This window comes from Mastomys coucha, unplaced genomic scaffold (genome assembly GCF_008632895.1).
Source record: "Mastomys coucha isolate ucsf_1 unplaced genomic scaffold, UCSF_Mcou_1 pScaffold18, whole genome shotgun sequence".
NCBI classification, from domain to species: Eukaryota; Metazoa; Chordata; class Mammalia; order Rodentia; family Muridae; genus Mastomys; species Mastomys coucha.
The window spans coordinates 72,620,998-72,631,986 of NW_022196900.1; the positions used below are offsets into that span (position 1 = coordinate 72,620,998).

The following is a 10,989-nucleotide window of genomic DNA, read 5'->3' on the forward strand; positions in this document are numbered from 1 at the left end:
TAAAAGGGGCTGTGATAGCAGCTATCAAAGCAATATTCAAGCATGATTTCAAAGATGTCTTCAGGGTTAGTTAGCCTTCTTTGTCAAAAATCTTCACAACTTCACCAAAAACCTATAGAGGAAAAAGACAAATTGTAAAAGCAAATATTGTTAAAACACAGTGAAGCACATATGAGGTCCTGGGTTCAAGTCCCAGCACCAAAATTAAAAAAAACATCAATTTTGTATTGATTTTAAACATTATTATTTCTTAACTTCATTTATTTCACTATATCAGTAATACAAATGAAGCACAAAACTGTGAACATTTTGCCTTCCATTTTATTAATGCCTTTGAACTAAATATGCTTCTTGATGGGCTACTAGTTGTCTGGTCAAATACAAAGTTAAAGCTGGGCAGTGATGGTGCAAGCCTTTAATCCCAGCACTTGGGAGGCAGAGGCAGGTGGATTTCTGAGTTCGAGGCCAGCCTGGTCTACAGAGTGAGTTCCAGGACAGCCAAGGCTACACAGAGAAACCCTATCTCGAAAAACCAAAATACACACACACACACATATAGTGTTAAACGATAAATCTTGGCTTGACTCTAAAAGTCCAAGTCCTCTCATGTGCTGACTCACAACCCCAGGCACTGGCAGTGGGTGGGATTTCCTCAGTAAGCCCTCCTCTAGGCCTTGCTTCGGCCAGTGATTTCAAGAGAAGCAAGACTGAGAGAATTGGGGAAAGTGAGCTCAGATGAACTCAGAAGCAGAAGGAGTATCTGCGGGCAGGGATTTACAGTCACTGAGGTCTGAGCAAGACAGAGAGCAGCATCCTGGGAAACCTGCACCTCAGGAGCCGTGTTCTGTAAGAGAGAACAGTCAGGGCCCTTGGCTATGGCATGCCAGTTGTGCTACAGATTTTAACAATGAACAAGATCCAAATCATTATACTGAAAATACCAATCTTGTTTGTGGAAAGAGATTTGGAATTAATAAACCACCCATTTCTTGTGAAAAACAGGTCTGATGTTGTAAAACCCATTTTAGACTTACTAAAAAGGAAAAAAAGCAACAACAATTTCACTGCTAGCCTCAATTGTCTTGAAAAGCTAAGTACTCTCCTTTAGAGTATCTTTTCTCATACCTACCCCAATGATCACATTTTTTTGTTTGCTGCAAAGATAAATCAGACACACTTACTTCATCAACAGACTTAGAAGCATCTATTTTCTTGACTTTCCCCATTTCTTCATATAAGTCAATAATTGGCTTTGTTGATTCGAGGTAAGTCTGAATTCTGTAACAGAAAACAATTATTTCACGGTTGTAGGTTAATTGTCCTCCCTCTTCCACATTACAGAAAGGTTGACAAGAGTCTGATGCTTTATCGCTTTACAGAAGCCACTGTGCCTATGTGAGAATGACATGTTCTCTTTCTGAACAAAGTAGAACAGAACAGAACAACCCGTCCCCACATGCACGGCAGGAATGAGGTGGAGAAGTAGGGCCTGCAAGGTACCTACCTCTTTTCCAAGCTCTCTCTGTTGTCATCACTCCTACCACTACTTTTTCCCCTTTCAAGACATCGTTCAATACAAATCTAAAGAGAGACAGAAAAAGTTATGCTTTAAAAAAAAAAAGCAAAAAAAAAAATTTTGAAGAGACTAAAACAAAACAGAAAAAAAAAACACAAATTCTGCACTAAACTCAATGTGTCTAACTCATTAATCAACATGCAAAATCTTTTTAAATTTAAACATGTGGTTCAATTTATACAAACTAGGCTAAATAAGTACAGATCATAATAAGAATTCATTCATGACTCAGTTTTTCCTGCTGTATTTTTTTCAAACTGCAATAAAAAGAAGATCTATGTGGTATGGCTTCATCTCGGACATATTATTAACTCATTAGGTATGAATTATGTGCCTCTAACTTTGTACCATTTTTGCTTACTTTACAATAATTCCATAAATATCCAAATATTTGAGTCAACATATTTGAATAAAGCATCTCTTGTTAATCGTGAATAAACATTCCTTAGTTATAAGGCTGTGGTAACATTCTAAAGTTAACTTTGAAGAATAAGTGAAAACATATTTTTAAGAGTTGGGAGAAGGAGTTACATTTAAAAACAACTCAAAGGCTGTGGCAAGCCTTTACCAGAGGCACATTTACAATTCAACCTAAGAATAGCCAACTTCCTTCAAGGCACTACTTCAGATTCAGATGGTTGGTATCAATTTAATAAAATTTATAGCATAGTGATTGTCCAACAGAGTCAAGCATTTTAATTAATGGTTCTGTGAAATTTATTTACTTATTCAAAGGTATGTCTGGGTTTGCCATTAGAAGTGTTGGGGGTGGGGGTGGAGAATTTAGTCTTGCTATTTTCCAAATCATTTTATCCTCAGAAGACAAATTCCTAAACAATAGTAGGCCTCTCCACCTTCCAGATCTGTATCTTCTAGTAAACAACACAGCATCCCAAGTTTAAGTAGCACTTCGGTTTCATAACCTGTGATGTTTATTAAAACAAACAAACAAAAAAAAACCAATTTGACTCTTATACAGAGAAAATAAAGCTTTCTCAGGGTCACAAAGCTGCCAATACTAATAGCCTTCAATACTCTATGAACAAGGCCATGCTGTTCTGCCCACCCATTCTATTCACTCACTAGATATATATATTGCTGCCAACAGAAAATGTAAATGAAAAAAAAATCACTATTTTTCTCTAACAGCTGACCATCTATAGCTTGAATGAAGCCCATGTAGACAAATGAATATGTTCATTACCTCATTATTACAGTCAAAAAACAGAACAAAAGATACATCTGCTTTCCCATCCATAGTCTTGTTCCAACCTTGAAGGTTGTCTTGATTTCTTGGAAATCCATCAATCAAGAATTTATTCTTCTGAGCATTGGCAGCTATTGTTTGGTCCATTTCCTAAAGACAAAAGGAATCAGGCTCAATACTGTATCACCAAAGGGCAATTTGAGGTAAGTCTGAATTCTGTAACAGAAACAATTATTTCATGGTTGTAGGTTAATTGTCCTCCCTCTTCCCCGTTCCCCCTCTCTATGTAGTCCTGGCTGTCCTGAACTCGTTCTATATACTAGGATGGCCTTGAACTCAGAGATCTGCATGCTTCTGCATATCAAAGGTATGTACCATCGTGCCCAGCTAAAAAGACAATTTCTTAAGCAGAAGCAGGCAGATGGCTATGTGCTACTTTTCTCTATACCACAAGAGTGGAAGGTACATAGGGAAACAGCCTAGGCAGAAGTGAGCCAACTTCTTGATATAGCTGCTTCCTGGTGTGACTATAGGCTTATGTTCCCCTATTGCTCTGTTCCCCCTCTTCTGTAGTTTCTATATCTTATGAAACATACCCTGTAGTGTATATGTTGAATGTCCTCTGAATGTTCATGTGTTTGCTAAAAGCTTGGTCTATGGGGTGGGCCTATCTTTAAGAGAGTGGCCTCATAGATCATTGGGAATACACTTCTAAAGGGGACTATGGGATCCTGGTCCTTTTATCTTTTTGCTTCCAGGCCAAGAGGTAGTCTTCCTTACTGTGTATATGTATCATTGCCACCTAGCATCCCTACCAGTGGGCCAAAACCATGTGTCCACTTAACTAAAATGTTGGTACAGTGATAGCTGATCAGCATAAATGTATACTACCTTCTCATACAAATTACCACTTAGAACTTTGCTCTAACTTCTAGAGACCCTGTGTTGTCCCATGTTTCTCTCTCTAAATCACTGTGCTATAGGAGGTAGTAGTTGTTTTTTTGTTTTTCAGACAGGGACTCACTATGTAACATGGTCTGGCTTCCAACTTGAAGAACTAGGGCTATATGTGTGCACCACCACTCACTGTTGAAAACATGCCCCTTCTATTGGGGCTCAAATTTACTATAAATCAAATTTTATAGCTAGAAGCTAGAAAAGCACTTTATTATTGTGCAATATCCCAGTCATTTTACTTTTTGTTTGTTTATTTATTTATTGAGCTGGGTCCCACTGAATTCCCCAGGTTTGCCTTAAACTTATCCATAGCTCAGCTCAGCCTTGACTAAGATTCCTCTGGCTTTAGCTTCCCAAGCACAGATCTGCCAATTTGTTAGCATTATTTAAGATTCAATACTAAAATAAAAAACTGGGGACTGGAGAGATGGCTCAGCGGTTAAGAGCACTGGCTGCTCTTCCAGAGGTCCTGAGTTCAAATTCCCAGTAACCACATGGTGGCTCACAATCATCTGTAATGGGATCCAATGCCCTCTTCTGGTGTATCTGAAGACAATGACAGTGTACTCATATACATATAATAAATAAATAAATCTTTAAAAAGAAAACTAGCTGGGTATGGTGGTGTATACCTTTAACCCTAGCACTCAAGAAGCAAAGATAGACAGATCTCTAAGTCTGGCCTGGTCTACATAGAGAGCTTCAGGACAGCCAGAGCTACATAAACCCTGTCTCAAAAACAAAATAAATATTAAATAAAATAAAATGTTTTAAAAAGTTGAACTAATTATACCTAAATGGCATTGGCTGTCCCCAAGCATAGATAGCACAAGGTGTAACCCATTTAGAAAGATTGCAAAAGCATATCTATATCTCAACTTTTTCTACAGACAGAACTTATACAAAATATGGGAGTAATATGAACAGTAGATGTAATCTTTAATCTGTCTAAATCCTCGGCACCTCCATTTACCACAGATGCACACCTCTAACAAGCTTTAGAACCTTTAGTCCACACTGACGTGTATTGCTCTTCATAAGCCAAGTTTCCTCATTCCACAAGAACATTGCCAGGACTTATTTTCTGTAAGTTAGCTTTATCTCAGAATCCAGCTGCTCTAACTTTCACAAACCTTTTATGAAACAGTGTTCCTGCTACAGCATTCCTATCCTAATTACAGTAGAAGGTCTCTGAAGAAGCCACATCAAACGTGTTCACTCGGCATCCATTTCTTTGAATCTACTATCAGAAAGAGGTCACTGCTCGTGCCCTTGGAGGGTTCACAGTATAGTGGGTAGCAGCTACATATAACATGCTAAGTCCTCAGACAACAAAGGATGCTCTTAAGACAAGAAACCCTAAGTCTCTAGAGACTGTGAGAAAGCTTGACCAAAGGTTGGCAGTGGAGCTGCTTCCTAAATAAGGAGCAGCATGGCAGCATGGATAGCTGGAGACAGTGGGAAGCAGGCGTATAAGGGCTGGAAACAAGAAAGCTCTGCAGCTCTGAGGAACCGGAGGAGGCAAGCTGGTACAAATGAAGGTTAGGACATATCTTGAGAGTGGTGGGAGACAGGATGGAAAAGAAACAAGGTCAAAAGATTCAAGTGATTTTAGTGATAGACAGAAGATGAACAGGAGTGAATGAGAGATCGTCTCACTAAAGAGTTGAGTAGTTAATCCAACCAATAGCCAAGACAGGAAATAAACATCATACTTTGGGAGATATATTTAGCCTCTGGTATGACTCTGAGACATTTATGAATAATTTAGATAGCAGCCTGATAGGCACATGTCTGGAAGCTAAACAAAGGTCTGTCTGTGCAAAACTGTAGAGTTCAGAAGCATTGGCACAGTGAAAACATGGGCATCATTTAAACAACCCAGCAAGGAATATATACAATGAGAACTGAAGAGAACCAAACTCTAAGAAGCATAGTAGTTTAGAAAACTTGCAAAGGAAAAAAAAATCAAGAGACTGAAAAAATGGAAGTTCCTACAGTAGGAAAAGAATGAACAGAAATGGTGGTACAAGAAATAGGTAGAATTTGTTTCATAGAGACATTTATTAATTAAGACTTAAATGCAAGAGGAAAATTAAAAACTAAAAGTATTTCCTGGGCTACACAGGGCCAATCACTGATAACATGCAGTAAGAGTTCTGCCTGTAATAACAGCTGAGGTTGGAAGATTTCAAGTTCAAGAACTACCTGAACTACAGAGTGAGTTCAAAGTCAACTGGGCAACCTGGTAAGAGCCTGTCTCAAAGACTAATAATAATAATAATAATAATAATAATAATAATAATAATAATAATAATAAAGGATGAAGCTCCATGACAAGTGTTTGCCAGGCATGCTCAAAACCCTACATTCAATCCCAAGTACCACACACCAAAAAGAACAGTTTCAATGGAAATGTTAACTGCCTTCTCATAATGCTCACCACCTATAATGCAGAGAGCATCAGAGTCAGAGGACAGGATGGGAGATTTACTTACTTTGGAAAGGAAGCTGGTTGTTCAAGTTGAAGCAGACTGTGTAAGAGCCATTCTACACCCCAAGATTCACTATTGAGATACATTTATTGCTTCCTGTTCCCAACAATGCAATTTTGTTTCACTGGTTTTCTTATGTCAAAATACCTGTTACTGACTAGTCTTAGGGACCTGCAGGAAAGCACTACCTATCAAGGTATATATTTTTTGAAATCTCACAGTGAAAATAGCAATGCATTCATCAGGACAATAAGGAGACTTCAAAACAGAATATCAACAGTGAGAAAACAGTGAGTGGGAATCACAGAAGGAGAGAACACAGACATTCAAGAAAAGGTAGGACAGAGCCATGAAAGGGGAGAATATCCACAATGGGAGAGAACTACTGCATGCTGGGAGGGATGGGTCCGGTGCCTGGAATCCTAACAGGCAGAAACAGAAAGATCCCTGACTAGGTAACTTCCAGGCCAGCCTGGGGATACATCAGGAAATTTAAGTCTAGTTTTTCATTATTCAAATGAAGGTGAATTTAGTTTCTTCTATCCTTGGCAGTTTGAACAGGTTGGTATTCATGCTCCTTACCCTCTTTAATAAACTGATGGTGATCTCAACTGGTACAATCTTTCCTTCTTTAATGTACTTTTCAATAAGTTCCCCATACTGTGAATTTGGATTCTTCCTTTCATCACGTAGAAGCTCTCCTGCAGAAAGGTGTGTATAGCCATATTTCTAGAACAAACAACATATAGAAATATCAGAATTCATTCAATCCAATGACAGGAGTACACATAACTTTGTGTACTTCTATTTATAATTTTCTACGATAAGGTAGTAGAGCTTATGGGGTAAATAAATAATAAAGAAAAATTTAAAAGATTTCATATATTCCAGTTTGCCTATTAGTAAACAGCCTTACCCTCCCATAACCATGTTTGCACAATGAAATGATCTCAACATGCATCTAACTAGTCCAAACACTGATGTCTCACTGTATTTTTCACAAACACAAATCAAGTTTAAATGTAAGAATGAAAATATCTACCAAAAATCTGAGACTCAAGACAAAAGTCAACATGTCTAAACTGACACACAAGCACTCATGCACATACACACACATACACACACACACACATACACACACATACACACACGCACACACACACATACACATATACACATATACACACATGCACACATACACACAAAAATACTTTTTATTAAATGAAAAGAATGATACAACCCACTCTCAAATTTTAGGATATTCATATTTACTACATATGCATACAACATATATCACTCCAAATTCTTAAGATTCCTTCAATGATTTTTTATCTTGTGTATATACTTTATAACTTGAGGGTTAAGGTGTGAGGCAGCCCATACCATTACCCACTCTTAAAAGTGTTTCCTAGGCTGGCAGCAGTTAAGAAAACTGACTGTTCTTCCAGAGGTCCTGAATTCAATTCCAAGCAACTACATGGCTCACAACCATTTGTAAAGGGATTTGATACACTCTTCCAGTGTGTCTGAAGACAGCTACAGTATACACATATACATAAAATAGATAAATAAAAGTTTAACAAAAACAAAAATAAACAAAACAAACAAACAAAAAACCCCAAGTATTTCCTACCCAGTGTGGTAGTATGTATCAAGAGGCTGGGGCAGAACTCTGAGTTTAAGGCCATTAAAAAAAAAAAAAAAAAAGGTACTTCAATTGAGTTTAAAAAAAAAAACAAAACTCCAAATGACCAAATGAGCTTTCTGATATATCTTTATCCCTATTCTACTTCCCAAAAGTATTGGTTATATTTGTTCTTGCTCACTAAATAGTAAGGTAGTAATAATGCTATCAGTAAAGGAAAATAAACTCAGAAAAAGGTTACTTGCTGCCTGAACTTAGATATAAATTTGGATGAGAATTAAAAAAAAAACCCCACACCATAGTATCATCATGTGTCTGTCTCGTTCCTGTAAGTGCTTCTAGTAAGATAATTTATCAGAAATTCTAAAATTGCAATCGGTTTAAAGAACTCCTGTTATTTACAGAAAATAGAAATGTAAAATTGTTCAATTACTTCCACGCTGGTTGCTAAATTGCCTGTTTGATCACTGAACATAGGCAAATGTCTGAAAGTTGAGTACAAAAAGGACTTTATGAAAAATGAAGTGTGACCTACTTTCCCACTTACTATGTACAATTTTCAAAACGCATTTGCAACTACTGTCCACAAAACTATAGTAGCTTCATATCACACTTTTTATTTTGGCTCCTACTTGGAAGCCTCTGCTTACTGGATGCTCTACTCTGGCCCAGTGCTTATAGCTTATAGTACTATTAGACAAATGCAGAGATACACAGCCCTAATGATGGCACATGCTCAGTGAAAACATTACCAATACAGAGTGCTCTGTAATGCTGCAGTGTGAACCATACACATTCAAAAACCTGGCAGGTAATTCACATTATGATACTCCTGACAGCAGACATCAGAGAACTCAAACTGGCAAGATTTATAGTGCCTTAAAATGGGAACATATCACTCTTTCAGGAAAAAAGAAAATTAGTTGTAAATTGGACCTATAGACTTATATAATATACACATAAATGATACTTATAAAAGCAATTTTTTAGATTTTATTTTTAAAGTTTATGTATATGTGTATGTGACAGTGTAGGCCTGTGTATGTGAGTGTTGTGCCTGCAAAGGCCATAAGAGTGTTGGATCTTCTGTAGCTGAAGTTACAGATGGCTACAAGACTGACAACATGAGTGCTGGGAGCCAAACTAAGTCTTCTAGAAAAGCATACCCACTCCAGCCACCAACATAAGACAACTTTACAGTTTGTCTGAGAAGCAAATGGCATTGGCTACAAAGTCAAAGTCAAAGGAAAGTAACTCAGCAGAGCCATGTCAAACCACTTTCTCGTGGACGTTCCATCTTTACAGTCTCTTAGCCAGGTTCATTTTCCTACTACATTCTTCATAAGGATTTTACTGAAGCTATCCTCTAACAGAATTTCAACAGCAGCAAAGTAATCATCATTTACATACTAGTTACCACGGAACTGGGCTTTCAAAGCATTCTGCTGTCATTAAGTGGTCAGTGATGGCAGATCTGAAGAAAGTAAGAATAGATATTTCTAGCCTTAGCCATTTTTTTCTCACATTCTCTGATTTTTTTTAGCAATTAAAACCTAGTGGTTCTCATATTCATAAGCATAGTAGCTTATAAATCCTATAAACTACAAGGACTGCAATTATAAGCTATTATTCAACTAAGATAGTCTTCTAGTGACAAATACCCAAACTCAACATACGGTATCTGTCTAAGCTTTGAGTTTTCATTTTTCTTCTTAAGAGGTTAAAAAGAGAACTGGAGAGATGGCTTGCTGCTTTTGTAAAGGACCTGGGCTCAATCCCTGGCTCAACGTGGAGACTCACAGCTGTCTGACTCCAGCCCTAGGAGATCTGATGCCCTCTTCTGGCTCCTCAGACACTGCATGAATGTGGTACACAGACGTAACATGCAGGCGAAACATCCATATACACAACTAGGTTTTTTTAATCAATTAAAAAAATGTTTTTAAAGTGAAAAGGCCAGGTATGGGATAGGGTATAGCTCAGTTGGCAGAGTGCTTATCTACCATGTGTGAAGCCCCTACATCTAATATACAACACTCCATTAAAAAGGTATAGTGAAGCATGTGGTGGTGCACATCTTCAACACCAGCACTGGGGAGGCAGAGGCAAGTGGATCACTGAGTTTGATATTGGCCTGGTCTACAGAGTGAGTTCTAGGACAGCCAGGGTAACACAGAAAAACCCTGTCTTGGGGAAAAAAAAAAAAAGGATAGTGATACAGGCTTTTAATCCAGCACTTAGGAGGTAGAGGCAGGAGAATCAGAAGTTCAAGGTCATCCTCAGCTTCTAGTAAGTTTGAGGACAGCCTAAGGAATATGAAACAGTCTCAAAAAAACAAACATAAGGTCAGCTCAGGACATGGCTCAGTGGGTAAAGGTACTTGTCATCACAATCTTGAAGACCTGAGTTTGGTCACAGGATCCACAAAATGGAAGAAGAGAACTACCACAAGCTATCCTCTGACCTCCACGTGTGGATCACTGCATGGGCAGGAGAGTATGTGCAAGCACACACATACAAACAAACAAATAAATAGAAAAATATAATTGGGTATAGTGACGGTTATAATCTCAGCACTCAGGAGTCAGAGGCAGGAGAACCACTCCACATTTGAGGTTGGCCTAGATACACAGCAAGACCCTGTCTTAAAAACAATCCCCCACAAAATTTTAAAAATCAGATGTGGTCCTATATAAAAAAATCAAAATTAAGAAAATAAAATTAGTCGGGCAGTGGTGCACGCCTTTAATCCCAGCACTTGGGAGGCAGAAGCAGGCAGATTTCTGAGTTCAAGACCAGCCTGGTCTACAGAGTGAATTCCAGGTCAGCCAGGGCTACACAGAGAAACCCTGTCTCGAAAAACCAAAATAAATAAATAAATAAAATAAAATAAAATAAAATAAAATAAAATTAGGCAGCATGTGTATAGCAGAGGATGGCCTAGTATCATCAATGGGAGGAGAGGCCCTTGGCCTTAAGAAGGTTCTATGTCCCAGTGTAGGAGAATGCCAGGGCCAGTAAGCAGGAGAGGGTGGGGTGGTGAACAGAGGGATTGGGGAGGGAACAGAGGTTTGTTTTTGTTTTCTTATTTTATTTTCTTATTTTTTTC

At 38.0% G+C, this 10,989-nt stretch overlaps 1 protein-coding gene across 1 annotated transcript in view; it reads right to left on the reverse strand.

The window, feature by feature from the left end:
* Cmpk1 (cytidine/uridine monophosphate kinase 1) overlaps nucleotides 1–10,989 on the reverse strand; it is a 26,462-nt gene continuing 15,473 nt past the window's right edge. The window contains exons 2-6 of the mRNA XM_031378228.1: nucleotides 6,818–6,964; nucleotides 2,781–2,933; nucleotides 1,505–1,581; nucleotides 1,182–1,278; nucleotides 1–112 (exon numbers count right to left, since the gene is read on the reverse strand). Coding sequence (XP_031234088.1) covers nucleotides 71–112; nucleotides 1,182–1,278; nucleotides 1,505–1,581; nucleotides 2,781–2,933; nucleotides 6,818–6,964 — 516 coding nt within the window. The 3' untranslated portion in view covers nucleotides 1–70. The remainder of the gene's footprint in view (nucleotides 113–1,181; nucleotides 1,279–1,504; nucleotides 1,582–2,780; nucleotides 2,934–6,817; nucleotides 6,965–10,989) is intronic.